We start from the raw sequence: 14,883 nt of genomic DNA, 5'->3' as shown, positions 1-14,883 counted from the left end.
ATTAAGGTTTTATACCATGCTATACTATGACGTTTTTATTTTGTTTGTTTGTTTGTTTTTGGGTTTTTTTGCATACTATAGTGTGACGATTGTTGTAGTTGAAGTTGTTGAAGTTTGTAGTGAATGTATCAATCTATGAAATTATGACTATGAACTGAAATGCATACACTTTCCTCTGTTTAAGCACTGAAGGCCTCATATATGCACAGCTGTGCACACACAGAAACAATCTGTCAACTTGAAAACAGCTAATGTTCATCCTGCAGAGAGGAAAAAGGAAATGTAAATTATGATTTTTTTTAACGAGATTAGCATGGCAACAACACAAGTATGATTTCAAACACCCCTCCCAACTAAATGCTAAATCACGTGCACATGCACACGCGCACAAGTGCACACAAAGGAGTGTGTGACAAACTTGCCGGCGCGCCTCGCAGGGTGACGCTACAGTTGATTTGGGAATTACAATTAGATTTATGATGTGGCTGCATATGGCTGAGCCCTCTGTTTCTCTCTCTACAGCCAACACTGGGATTGGCTGCAGCAAGCACCGGCGCCGAGGCGTATACACCACAGCACAGTCAGGATGTGTGGTGTTACCTCACACACACACACACGCACACACACACACACACACAATGGAACAATAGGCCACATATACTGTAATGGGCCACCAAAATATAAAGACCAAGTGGAATAGCTTGACTTTTGAAACAGAAAGCCTTGTGTTGGAAATTATTAGATGCCTGGAAAGTCAGAGTGCTATTTGGCGTAATGGAAATAAAAATTCATGCAGCACTACCTGTAACTTGTGCACAGTCCTTTCACATGCACAACACAATAGGTGTGAATGCTTTTCTGTAAATGTACAGTTCTGTAAAATATACAATATACTTATTCTTCTACAAAAGTCAAAGAAATACTTTAAAAGCAATGATGAAGTAACAGATTTGTAAGGAAAATCCCAAGTCTTAAACTTGTATTTATTTATTTATTTTTGATTGTCTTTCTCACCAAGTTGTACTGACACTTTTTAGAGCCAAAGCTGGCTAATAAATACAATGAAATGTTAAAACGCACAATTTAATTTCAAATACAATACTCATCACAAAATGTATGTGACCAGGAAACTTATGTCCCGCTTCTGCAGGTCACAACAGACAAGAGCATGAGGTTTTAAAAGATCAGAGGTGGCGTGACCCCACGAGAGCTGCGGCAGCAAAACTTGCTTCGATAAATGAAATGCTTCTAATGAAATGGCATTTTACTTGTGCCTGGCATGTACGAGGCTTCCTATAGAGTCCAAACGTGACTTTTGACTGTTCTAATTTATCATGTTGAAAATCAAACAACAACTTCACATTAGTCAATACTTTAAAAAAACATAGAATTTATATCCAGTGCTTAGGATGCGTATGACACTAACAGAAATGTCTATGCATGAGGCTTTTTGTTTACTGTGATGCAAGCAAAAACCAATGTTCAGTCCCAGCTTGTGAAGCTTTTCCAAGTAAAAACTGCCAGATATGGTCAGAAATAGGAAGTCAGAAGATGTGTGAAACGGCTAACAGCTAAACAAAGTGCCCAGAAACCACCAGAGCGCCCCGATGTTGAAAGTAATCAAAATGCAGTGTAGTGAAAAGCGACAAAAAACAAAACAAAACAAAACATGTCTTCGGAGAAAGAATGTGACATTGGAGTAAAAGAGAGGAAAAAGTGTGCACACCCAGCATGGTGCTGACCACTGGGCCACACCAAGACGAAAGAGGAACATCTCAGTTCAGACTGTGGAAATTTTTTGCTCTGACTGGTGTTTGACTGAGAAGCAGATTGAGAACTATGCACCTTTTTTACCTCCATTCTTCTCTTAATAATTTACGTCAAAATATACATGCAATGTAGAAAAAGGTACCCTTTTTGAAATAACAGACCTCTTATTTTGCAACTATATAAATTCTTTTTTTTAAAACACAAGTTTGGTGTATCTCTCCCATGTGATGCTGAGAAGACATTTACAAATATTGGCTAATAAAAATAGTAACATTTTGTACACTTTTGTACCAATTCAAAACACGATTCAAAATACAGTGAAGGGATCCAGAATATTAGAATACCTTTTCCTACAGTAGGGTAATTCTGGGGCTGCTCATCCCCTTTCCTCTGATGCTGAATGAACAGAGAACTCTTTAAAGTCTAAGTGTCTCAGCAGAAATTAAGCCAGAAAAACTCCTATATCTTTGGCCAGGTTGAAAGGGACAGACTCAAATGTCAAAGATTGGCATTTGGTTTCACCCTACTGCACTAACATCACAATGTGCTGATGTTTTGCCTCAAGGAACTATGGGCAATGTGGTTCATCAAAGCACCAAAGCAGTGGAACTGAAGAACAAACTCGTCTCACTACATCTTTAATCTGGAGGGGCTGCCACAGATCGAAGTGTGTGTGTGTCTTTGACTGAGCGAGTGCGATGAAAACCTCCCTGAGCTCTGCCTGTGATTGGGCCAGGAGGGGAGCCAGCAATTATCGAGTAGAAACTCATCTCATCTGATAGAAAAAGCTGATTGTATAAGACTTTTTTGCAGCATTGGAAGTTAAGACTACAACATCCCGAGTAAATGTGAATGTAGGTTTGGCACATTACAAGTAAATCTGTACAATGCCTGGGTACTTGCTTACTTACCTACCTTAATAAAAAAAATAATAATAATAATAATAATAATAATAATAATAATAATAATAATAATAATAATAATGTGATATAAGGGATTTAACTCCCTTTATTTCATTGAAAGTCTGAAAAGTCCTACCACTCTTTTGTATGAAAACAAAAACAAAAAACAAAAACAAACAAAAAAAAACACATTCACAAGCTGGCACATCATACCTGAGCTGGGATATAAAAAAAAATGTAATGTAAGCAGTTTGTCAGAAAACAAGATGTAGATGCACTGTATTCGTAAGAAACAAAGTAAGACTATAAGATTACAATAGCTAGGATTTATATTAAAACTTTTTCAAATTTCAAGTTCCGACAGTCCAGAGTTTGTACAGGCAGTGACCTGTCAGGAAAAAGAAAAAAAACAGTAAGAAAAGAACAAAAAGGAAACAAAAACACAAAAAAGTAAATACATAATGATAAAAACTAAATCACTCCTTACACATTTAAGACCAAATAGCTGTTGAAGACCTTTTCCTGATGCTTCAAAATCCATGCATGCTCTTTACAAACCACACAGCAATGTGTTCGTCGCTCATTTGTCCTTTGTCCCACTCTCTCATTTTCTCTTGCTCTCTCTCCTCTATCACTCCTGATAAGATTGTCAAAGTGTAGGAAACTGAAGTTCATTGTCAGTTGGATGTCTGAATGTCTGTTCGGGTTGTTTGCTCGAGTCACATTTGTTTCTGTCAGCCGTCGTCTTCAAACGGACATCAATGGAGTTACTGTCCAAGAACTTTTTGAGCATGTCTGCTGAGTCTGAATCCTGTCTGGGCATGCTCAGTGCATGATGAAACATGTCCTGAAAGTTTGCCTGAAGGTCTCTTTAATAAACTGTGTTTTTAAAAAGTGTCTCTGAGTATAACAGGAGTTCTGTTTTTCTCTTTCTACAACTGACATCCTGAGCGTGCTCAGTTGGCACTGACGGCCTCCTGTGTCTCGTGGTCGCTGCTATAGTCTGACTTGGGCTCATCCTCAAAGTCCTCGTACATGTCCATGTCATCATCACCATTGGTGGGGTCGCTGGGCAGATCCAAAGCTCCCACCCCACTGCCATTGCTGCCTCCACCACCAGGCTCGGACTTCATCCCATACGTGCTCTGGATGACTGGGATGGCAGGTTCAGGGCTTGCGGAGTTGCTGGAGCAGTCTGAGGTCAAGTGTGGGGATGGTGTGGCTGTTGTTGCCATGGTTATGGCACCCGGGTAAACGCCGACTCCACCTGGGCTGTTGCCAAGAGGCATCGGTGGTTGAGGGCTGAGAAACATGAAAGAATAGAAAAAACAAGGAAAAAACAATAGGGTATGAAGCAGAACTTTATTACTGGGATTGGATTTGGTTGGACAGAGGCTCAATCACTATTTTATTCAGCTTTAAAGCATTATTTTATGATACTCTTTGTAGTGCCTTGTCGTTTTAAGTAAGCATTTTTACCTAGTTTTTGTTTCTTAGTAATCGAATCTTTTGATTTTTTAAGTACATGACTGATATTACGAGTCCTTGGCTGCCACTAGCCTAGCCTGGTTTGATTTTAGCCGGATAGCTAGACTGGCCACTGTAGCTTTACGGTGGATTTTAGACCTTCTGGACTTAAATCATGCCAGTTTTGCCTGATGAGGACACTGTGCCTGTCCAGAAAGCAAACAAGAAGACTGCTAATCCTTAAAGAGGATACTCAACGGCTTTCATGTGAGCTGGGGAAGGACACTCCACTGTCGAGCTTCAGCCACCAAGCAGTCCAAAAGGATCGCCGATTTCAGTGCTGACCTACAGGACTCTGTTCTGTGGGACTTGGCATTACTAAGGCACCTGGTGGGCATATCTGGGATGGCATTAGAGTGGTTCTCCTCCTATCTTTCAGATAGAACCATGTCAGTCTCTGTTAGGGAATTTCTGTCAGACTCTGCTACTTTGTCATGTGGGATTCCTCAGGGATTGGTTTTGGGGCCCATTTTATTTTTTCTGTATATGTTGCCTCTTGTACAGATAATCAGTGAGTTCAGCAACATCTTTTATCATCTGTACGCTGACAACATCCAGTTGTATTTTTCATATAAACCTGATGAGGTCCACAAACTGTTTATATCGGAAAACTATTTAATTGCCATCAGGAGCTGGATGGAAAATTATTTTCGGCAGTTAAATGCAGATAACACAGAAGTATTGATTATTGCCCCTGACATCCTCCAGTCAACAATCAAACATAACATAACCTTGGTACCCTATCAACTTCATGTCAATCTAGTCTGCGTGATCTTGGTGTATTTTTTGATCATTCGATGAGTTTTGATACATACATTAGGACACTGACCCAATCTTGCTTTTTTCATCTCAGGAACATAGCCAAACTTAAGTCTGTAGTATCAAGAAACGACATGGAGATGCTAATACATGCATGTATCTCATCATGCTAAGACTACTGCAATTCTTCTTACCCAATCCAATAAATGGTCACATATTACTCCAGTTCTAGCTTCATTGCACAGGCTTCCTGATAAGTACAGAATCAATTTCAAAAATCCTGTTGCTCACTTTAAGAGCCCTACATGGCCAGGCCGCACAATATATACAGTAAGTGACCTGGTATTTCCATACACTACTAAGCAAGCTCTTAGATCCACCTCTCTGGGTCTTCTAAGTGATCCTAGAACACATTTCGAGACTCAGGGAGATCTGTCTTTCTAAGTGGCAGTCCCCAAACTTTGGAATAGTCTACCAGCAAGTTTGAGGTCAGTGGACTCTGTAGTCATTTAAAAAGCAGTTAAAACCTTCTTGCCCAGACAGGCATTTGAGCAACATACAGTGTTTTAATCCTGTGCTTTTATCTACTCTCACTTTGTCTTTTATCTTGGTTTGATTTTGACATATTTGCTTTTATTTTTTGTGTTTGTGGAGCACTTTGTGACTGGTGTCTGTGAAAGGTGCTATATAAATAAATTTTCCTTGCAGCAGATAACATTGATATACAGGGGCACACCGTCAGCAGAGGCAAACCAGGCAGATCCTTTGAACAAACTGCTTTGTACAAAACATTGATTCTGAGGCCACAAAAGTTAAACAGCAACACTTTTCATCTGGTCGGGCATGTCTTAACACAGAGTTCTCACTGCCAGCTCACGGCAGCATCAGCTAAATAACCTGTTAAGATATAAATGGAATGAGGGTAAACGCACATCACTCAAACAGACCCTCTGGCTCCTCAAATGAGCCACATCAAGCAGGAAAATTGCTGTCACTTTTCTCACCTAACAGTTTTCCCTCCTCTGTCTTCTGAAACAATTACCACCATATGCTCTGACAGACTCATTTTCACATTAAACACTTTAAAACAACACTGGTTTAGTTCTATGGAATGTGCCAGAAACTCGTTGTGTACTGGCTCCCAGTAGCTATTTGATTTAGCTTTGATTGAAAGACCAGGCTCAGAGAATCATAAGCTTTTTTCTGCATTTACTTGACCACACACAGTAAATGTGGCATTCAGCCCGTGACGTCTGCCTGGCTCTAGTTCCTTCTCAAACATCTGCTTACATTTCATATTCCACTATGTCTGTCTGTGTCCAATTTCACTGCCCGCAAGCGCCCAGCATTGTCCTAATTTAATAAATGACAAGCTATTAAAAATCGCTCCTATTCAAAGCCGTGGCCTCTGGTAAATCCATCTCAAGTACAGGCCACTGTGATGGCTTTAAACACATTCATGGCTGGTTCCTATTAAGACAATGCCACTGTTTTTCCCCTCTCTGCACCGACTACACTAAATATAATGCTCTTCAGCAAATGTTTAAAAGGTTTTGCAGATACAACCAGAAGGCTCCAAGAAGAAACCTTTCATGAATGGTCCATAAACCTCGGTAGTCACCCCACAAACCTCTGGTGAGTGTATTTCTTTTATATTCATACTGTGACACAAGTGCTACGAAAAAACATAATCAAAAAATAAAACCTGACTGATATGCCCCCAGAATGTCTTCATGAATAACATTATCTTTTAAATAAATACCCACACTGAGGCTGAGGTGGCAAGTATGATGGGATGTTTAAACTAAAAGGATGCAGCTGCAACAGAAAATTAGTCAGTGTTAGAGAGACAGAAAGCATATGCGTGATCCAAGGCTTGTGATGGAAAAAAAATGTGTGGAACAACCTATTTCTTTGAAATGATACCTCGTAGTAAAAAAAAAAATCTTGCTATAGAGGTTGATTGCAAACTGTATATGAGACATTATGCATTCATCATATCACCTAGGGGGAACTTACCGTTGACAGAAAGCAAGCTGATGTTTAGGGTGAACCTTTCTGTTGACACCACTGACTGTATGAAAATGATGGATGTAGCCACTGTGACAACAACCATTGGCTTTTGGACTCTGGTTTTGAAAACTCAAAGTTGGCATTTTGGCTGTCACCATCTTGGATTTTTGGAGGCAGAAGTGACCAAAATAATGCATAATATAATTTGATGTAGTATACTGTATATAAAACAACTGTAACACTGCTGTTAAAAAAAGGAAAATAAAATTCTTACAATATTACGATATCCTCAATCTAAGATGATATCTAGTCTCAAAAGATGATGTCAATAATAATTTGTTGCCCAGCCCTACTACGAAGACCATAAAAGTTTTTGTACCATGTTATAAATATGTTTATTTCTAATGTTAAGTTGGCCATTTTAACATGGGTGTCTATGGGGATTGACTCATTCTTGGAGCCAGCCTCTAGTGGCCTTTAGAGGAACTGCAGTTTTTAGCACTTGTGTACTGACTTTATTTTTTAGGTGCGGACGTTGCCATTTGGACTGACACTGGCACTCACCCAACAAAGAACTGCCTCATCTCCTGACGCCGTGACCGCATCATCTGCTTGTACTCTCCGATGCGCAGCTTCTTGCCGTCAATGATGCAGGTTCTCTTGGGCCGCGGTTTGTACTTGTAGTTGGGATATTTCTCCAAATGGATCTTGCTCAGGCGGGCCTGCTCCTCATAGTATGGCTGCTTCTCCTGATTGGTCATGGATTTCCAGCGAGAGCCTAGAGAAAATGATTGAGATTTATTGTTGTCTTTTGTTTTTCTTTTGCCCTAAGTTTCACTTAGCTTTGTCATAATACATATCTCCTCACACATCTCTCTCTGTATACATCTTGAATGTATACAGGATTTTCTTAAGAACAATGTATAGTCTCACACAAAAGTAACCTATTTTTTGCTATGTTACAGATGTTTGTGCACACGAGTATTTTTGATGCAGCACACAGTTGAGGTCAGTACTTTATGAGAAGGTAATGACCAAGCTCCAGACCATAAACAACATATATCTAAGAGGAAGCTACAGAAATTGCGATAATCATTTTTACTGACTATACTATTTACAAACAGATACCAACAAATCATGTGTAGCACTCTTTTAAAAATTCAGCATTACAGAGTTTATGGAGAGACACAATAGGAATTTTAGGAAGTGACAAAACTTTAATTTCCTTACCTTTAAGGATTTAAGAGACTGATGAAAAAGGTTTTGACATGCTTTTATAAATTGTTTCAGTAATAGTGTTTGAACACATAGTATGTGATCAAATTTATGTAATGAGCACTGAATCAGTGATCAAATGATGCTAACATACTGTCACCTCAGCTGCACATTACATCAATCATTTAATAGGGTCACAGAGCCTTGGTTTATACATAAAAACGTCAGCGTTTCTGGTGGTTTCCTAAGGTTGCATGTTGTCATGTGAACAGACAACATCAAGTATTTTAGCGAGGAGGCTGTTTAAAATCAGGAGTGGATTACACTCTGCTCCCTCTTGGCTCAGGAAGAATGATACATTGTGTACTTTTTATTTTCCCCGGTAAGAGGACCTTCTGAACAAGTGGACAGGGCCATTACTGCAGGAACGCAGCACATCTGCGAAGCACTCTGACAACTGACTATACACACTCTGCCTCGCTTCTCTGTTTATCAAGGTTTATCACAAACTAGTCTTGTGCTTTTGTTACACAGGAAACAGAAAGGAGCTTTTTCAAGCCTGCCACCCACTCCCTAAAGTCCAGCTGTGTTATTACTTTGGAGAGGCATGCATTGTACACATATAGTCATACACACATACACAGTTGTGTATTACTGGAAAACTATTTTTGATGATTCCTACAAACTGGATTTTACTATTTGCATTTGACTGTAATAATATTTTAATACAATAATTTCACAATAATAATTCATTATAATAAGGGAACATTACCCAACTAGATTTTGGTGAGATTTTTTTTTTTTATAAGAATGATACATCATATAAATGCAGGAAGCATGCCATCAAACACAAAATGCCTCTTCATCAGAGCCCATGTTAATCTCAGAGTCAGCAACACAGACCCACCACAGAAAAAGTGATTTGTTAATGTTGCTCAGGAAGAGAATTTACATCCAGCAACCCTGGAGCTCACTACGGCCCTGCATCGGACAGTGGAGGTCTTCAGAACATTTCGCAAACAACCTCTATGCTCAGCACCGCGTGAATGGCTATCTGTGTCGAGGCGGTTAGTATCAACATGGCCACTTTATAACTGAATGCATCCATCACACCAGTCAGACTGACACAGTGGAGCTCTGTGTGTGAAGTGTTCCAGGTTTAAAAGCACACTAGTCCTTCTTATAGTCGGCAGCCTGCTGGTAATATACCCTGTGAACTGTAGAGTACAGAGGTACAGGATTGAAGATCATCAACTGACAAATGTGCTTATTGAACAAGATAGTGGAGGGAGGCAATAACACTTCTGTAGCGACAAAGTTTTTTTTTCTGAATAATGAAAAAGTTGTTTCAAATGGATTTAAGCACAGATTTTATATCATCTAAAAAGGGATGAGTTTGCTGGGATAGGAAACTGATTATAGAGTTCATAGTACAGGTGTGGCAAGAGCAGCCCAGAATATACTTACAGAACAGAAAGTCTGGAGGAAAATGGGGATAAATATGCTGCAATTATCTGCCCATAATTGATGACAAAAGGTACATTTGGAAAATTCTGTTTTCATCAGAGTGTTTGTATCATCGATTTTTTAAAATTCTGCTTTCTCCTATTTTTGAATATTTATCACAAACACCAATACGCTTTTTGGGGGAAAAATAAAATGTAATAACAAGTCAAGAGAAGGCAGACATCTCTACAGCCAATATCTCCAACACTCTGCAGCTCACACCAAAACAACACTGATAAATAGCACAACAGGTAAGAGGAATAATATGCTTTTTTGATTTTAGGTGTGAACTGTCCCTTTAATGCTGGTAGTTTAGGTTAAGTGTTGAACACCCTCTGTCAAGATGAAATCCCAAAATCTCACCAAGGATCTTGCTGATGTTGGAGTTGTGCATGTCGGGAAAGGTCTGCAGGATCTTCCTCCTCTCGTCTTTGGCCCACACCATGAAGGCGTTCATGGGCCTCTTGATGTGGGGCTCAGCACTGTTCCTTCCCCGCGCCTCCCTGAACACTCGCGCCTCTGTGATGTTACTCCCTGTGTGACACAAAGGAATGATATTTTCTGAATGCCCATCATTGACACTTTTATCTTACATACTGTCACGCTTGAAATGCAGGCTACTGCTCTGATATAGACGAGTCCTTCCTGTTTGTTTCGTCACCGCTTCATCCGTGGGAGAGGATGTATAACAAAAGTATAACAAAATGTCTGATGGGGGTCCTGCTGGGATGCCCTCAACATGCTCACACAAACACACATGAAGTATACACACCATCGTCAGTTTGCTTCCGCTCGATAGTATCTCAGTGTCTATGCTCCTGTGTTTACTCCTCTGATGCTAAACTAAACCACAATGAGCCTCCCTCAACTCCTCATTGCCTGTAAACAGTGGTGTTTTATGAGTTACAGGTGGGCTGGGAGAAAGAAAAAAAGATTTTAACACCAAGTCAAATCCTCACACTACATTCACAGAAGGTATTTTAAGCAACAGTATCTGCCAACTACATACAACACACAGTACGTGAAGTTTTGCTTATATTCATTACAAATTTTGAGAACTATTTTTCCAGTAAACTTCACTGGCTATTAAAGGGATAGCTCAGATCTTTTTGAAATATGACTTAGTTACCTAGTTTCGAGAAGCCATTAATGGCCTCGGTTCCCCATTTATGCTCTTGTTAAAGCCACCAGACTCCATTAACAAAAACAAATTTTAGCTTACAAGAGAGCTGCTGGTCTACTGCTGCCTCAATCAGTTGGTTAGTTTGTGTGTATGCCTGGCTTTTGCCGAATCCAAACTAACTTTTTAAATGCCAAAGTCACACAATAACACAATAAAAGTAATTGATTGAGACAGTGGTAGAGCAGCAGCTCCTGTGTTTAGTGAGCAAAAAGCAATGTTTTTGTCAATAGAGTCTTGCTTTGAAAGGAGCGACATAACAGCCTTAGTTCCCTGTTGGAAATCGCTGTCTGACGGCAAGGTAAAGCTTTGAAAATTTTCTAAATGTAACATACACTTAAAGTGATGCTCTTTTAGGTGGCTAACATCAATGAGAGATGAAGTACCTGAAAGCCATACTCTGGTAGACATTAAAGTCACTTATTAAAATATTACTTGAGTATTTTTGTCTGGAGCGCGGAGCGGAGCACTTTTGATAAAAAGCTGGAGCATCACCTTATCTCTCGCTCCATCCCACCACAATTTTGCTCCGCATATTAAAAAGTAAGCTGAGAAGTCATACATACAGGTGTACTATTCCTGTAAAAGTAACAGATGAAAGTGATTTCGCACAAGACATTGTTTCAGTCGGAAAAGATTCAATCTGGAATCGCATTTGCCAAAAGTACAACAGTATACTGAAAAACTGGACATGCAATGGCATGTGATTTGGATTGTGACTGACAGCAACATGATAAAAGCATTTAACCTCCTCCCTGGCACTGAGGAAGAGGAAAGTGAGGTGACCGCGGGTGCCAGAAGCAGTGGCAGTGCTGAACATGAGGAAGAGGAGGATGAGGGACCACCTGCGCTCTCACAAGTCAAACAAGCTAAAATTAAAATACAAGGCAGATGTTTTTATTTTCTTCTTCTGGATCAAGTGCTGAGCGATGTGAGTGGAGCGGGTGAAATCTGATTGAAGGGTGGAGCAATAATTAGCGAAGCGGCCTGCATCTCCTCTGAGCGGGCGAGTGGGCAGAACGTACAACTCCGTGCGCTCCACTCCGCTCACATGCTCTGCCTCCGGTTTTCATATTTAGGAAATGTAACAGATTAAGTTAAAGTTTACAAAATTATAAAAACTCAAAGGAAAATACCATAAAATATTGTTACATTACACTGCGGGCTAAAATGCCTATGTTGCTGACCCTTCCAGCTCAGAGCATTACTTAGCTTTAGTGTGTTTGATGTGCTGACTGGTATTTACTGTACTACACTACTGGTAACTCATACAATCCCACTAGAAAAACATCTGAACTATCCCTTTAACGGACTTGTTGCCTGTCATTGCATGCTTTTGTTTGCATACTTGTACTGGGTGGGATTTCATGTCACAAACACTCATTGTGGAAAAAAAGGCAGATTCAGCCACTTGACATGTATTTGCAGTAATAATACGAGCGTCATTTTTTTACAGAGTGTATAATGTTAACATATAACACTCTATTTAGCTGTTTTGGGGTGTCCTTAAATGTTGCTTCCTTAGGAGCACAATAAACATTTGTATTCTCTGAATACCTGCATGTTCTGGCTTTCTGGGAGATGCATTCTTCTTTATGGTGGATTCTCTGAGATGGCAGACCACCAGAAGTAGGGCCTCTTTTGTGTGGGGCCCACAGAGTTAAGGGTCACTGGTATCAATTTAGTTAGAACAGGATGTGACTGCTTCTGAGACTCTGCTTCTGAGAAACAGCTACTCGTTCCTTTCAGCCCCTCTAGCCCTTCACTTTATCTCGTCTTTCGTGCATCTGCATACATTTCTAAAATAAGATTATAGCAACCCAAAATGAGCAGTCAGAAAAGAAAGCAAAACAAATGTAACAAACCATGAGAGGAGTGGTTGAAGAAGAGGAAACCTGTAAGAAGAATAAGTTTGTGAAGATTGCCAGACATACAGGGCATAGTAATTCTAAGAGCTATATTGTAGGCAACTAGCTCTGAAAGAGGAACTTATTCCTCTTTCAGAACTGAAGAAGCCCTTTTGGCACAGAAAATGTGCTTACCATCCAGATCTTCTGGTCTCGTCAGGTCAATGACTCGATGGACCATCTTCCCAGCATCGTCCCCGAGCTTCCCCAGGTGCTGGCCCAGTGTCTCATAGTGCAGTCGCTCCTGCAACATGAGAAGAAAAATAAAACACTATTCAAAACAAGCTGCAAATAATCAGGATTCGGCTGCAGCATTTGCTGAAGTTTGAGAAATGTGACGCAAGCTGCCAAAATGCTTCTAAGTTTTAAATTCCAATTTAGTCCATATTATTTAACATCTGGATCATGTCCCTGTCTATGCCTGGCATCTTATAAATTGGGTCACTAGGGATGACTTTCATGGTAATGACAATAAAACTAATTGCAGGGTTGAGTTAGCAAAGCGGGAAGTCCAGCACAGCCCCCAAAAATGGGGCACTACTTTTTTTTTTAATTTACAGTACATTTGAGGGAAATGAGTCATGATGTTGGTTATGCGATAAACTAACAGACTAGTCATAGCCCCTTCAGGGTCATGCTAATCAACAGTGTCTTCCCCAAACTCCCACCACCATGCACTCTCTCTGATTCTTCTCTCTGCTGCCACTCCACTGCTGAGACAAATAACGTCTACAAGCAGCCTGCCTTGGGGCCTTCCACCTAAAATTACCCCACCACGCTCCCAAACTGTGGTGGAAAACATCGAACCCTCCGCACAGCTACCACACATCTACACTCCTCCTCTCCTCTCTTCTGCCTCCCTTCCTCTCGGCTCTCCTTCTTTTTCTGGTGACAGAGGAATTTTGTTTGACGCAAGGAATGGTTGCCGGGTGAAGTCATGCCGCGGTAGCCGCTGGCAGAGTTGGTGGAACTTAGGGGCCGGCGTGTGTGTGTGTGTGTGTGTGTGTGTGTGTGTGTGTGTGTGTGTGTGTGTGTTTATAGATGAGGAGTCGGCGCGGGCCAATGTCAGCACTACGGCAGGGCTGTAATCAGGCCCACCACAGAACATGTGCCTGGGCAGTGCCATGCTCACCGCAGGAAGCAACTGCCTAACAAAGGACTAAAGAAAAGAGAGAAAGGAGGAGAGACAGAGGGAGATAGAGGGAGCAAAAGGAGTGGAAAACTAGACCAGAGACAAGAATAAGTGCTCAAAGTTCTTCTTAAGCTTGTACTGCTAAACAATAGCTTGGCGAAAGCAGCGATTGCACATGATGATGCTTTTGGACCTCTGGGAGTTTAAGTTTAGTGCTCCTAAGATTTAAAGTTAACATAGATTAAATTTATCATTCTCAAAATGATGCTATACATGACTGCTTTGCGATACTTTTCTTAGATCTGCTACAGAGTATAATTCATAAACATCTTAAGTAGTTAGAGACGTACAAATGTGGCTGGTAAATGGGAGGAGACTGATGGAAAACTAATGCACAGTAGAGTTAGGGTTTTGGAAAATGGACCAGGACAGCATCAATAGAGGTAGACTGATCCAAAATACAGATTAACAGCAGACCTGGGTCATAATTTGCAAATATTCCCTGTGGTTGGTCTACTTTTGGTCTACTTGAAAGTTCTTGTGGCAAATGCAATAAGGAGCTGTCTTTGCTTTGTTTAGTCAAGATTGAAATAGGTTTGGCCGGTGCGCCTGCTGGTTTGATACTGGACTGCTGCCTCTTGGAGCAGCATTATAAGACTTTTTTCCCTCTTTTATGAGACTCCATTTGTATTGTGCTGGATTGTGCTTCTCTAAATGCTTTTGTCTTCATCACAGAGGGTTAAAAACCAGTCAATGTCAGAGGTTCTGGGGTCTTGATGTTGAGGCAATTACGGTGAAGAGGGAGCACACGTTTCAGGAAAACCTTTTATCTGAATGGCTTTGAGACTGTAAAATCCACCCGTCACACGCTCCATATGACATTAACGCTGGTCTGAATTGGAGCAAAGAGTAGAGTAGCACTTGATTGCAAAGCAGGCAAGTTGACGAACCACGGACTAAATTAATTAAACA

The 14,883-nt window shown here is 40.5% G+C and overlaps 1 protein-coding gene across 5 annotated transcripts in view; it reads right to left on the bottom strand.

Moving 5' to 3' along the window:
* LOC121950463 (transcription factor SOX-6-like) overlaps positions 1 to 14,883 on the bottom strand; it is a 155,199-nt gene that overhangs the window by 16,562 nt on the left and 123,754 nt on the right. For 3 of the 5 annotated variants that reach the window (XM_042496467.1, XM_042496470.1, XM_042496468.1), the window contains exons 13-17: positions 12,915 to 13,023; positions 12,738 to 12,767; positions 10,056 to 10,226; positions 7,536 to 7,749; positions 978 to 3,974 (exon numbers count right to left, since the gene is read on the bottom strand). In XM_042496467.1, coding sequence (XP_042352401.1) covers positions 3,629 to 3,974; positions 7,536 to 7,749; positions 10,056 to 10,226; positions 12,738 to 12,767; positions 12,915 to 13,023 — 870 coding nt within the window. In that variant the 3' untranslated portion in view covers positions 978 to 3,628. The remainder of the gene's footprint in view (positions 1 to 977; positions 3,975 to 7,535; positions 7,750 to 10,055; positions 10,227 to 12,737; positions 12,768 to 12,914; positions 13,024 to 14,883) is intronic. The other 2 variants (XM_042496469.1, XM_042496471.1) reach the window with 2 other exon arrangements.

The sequence above is a fragment of the Plectropomus leopardus genome, chromosome 11 (genome assembly GCF_008729295.1).
Source record: "Plectropomus leopardus isolate mb chromosome 11, YSFRI_Pleo_2.0, whole genome shotgun sequence".
Lineage (NCBI taxonomy): Eukaryota > Metazoa > Chordata > Actinopteri > Perciformes > Serranidae > Plectropomus > Plectropomus leopardus.
The sequence above is the reverse complement of the archived record's forward strand: the minus strand, read 5'-3'. Positions and strand labels throughout refer to the sequence as shown.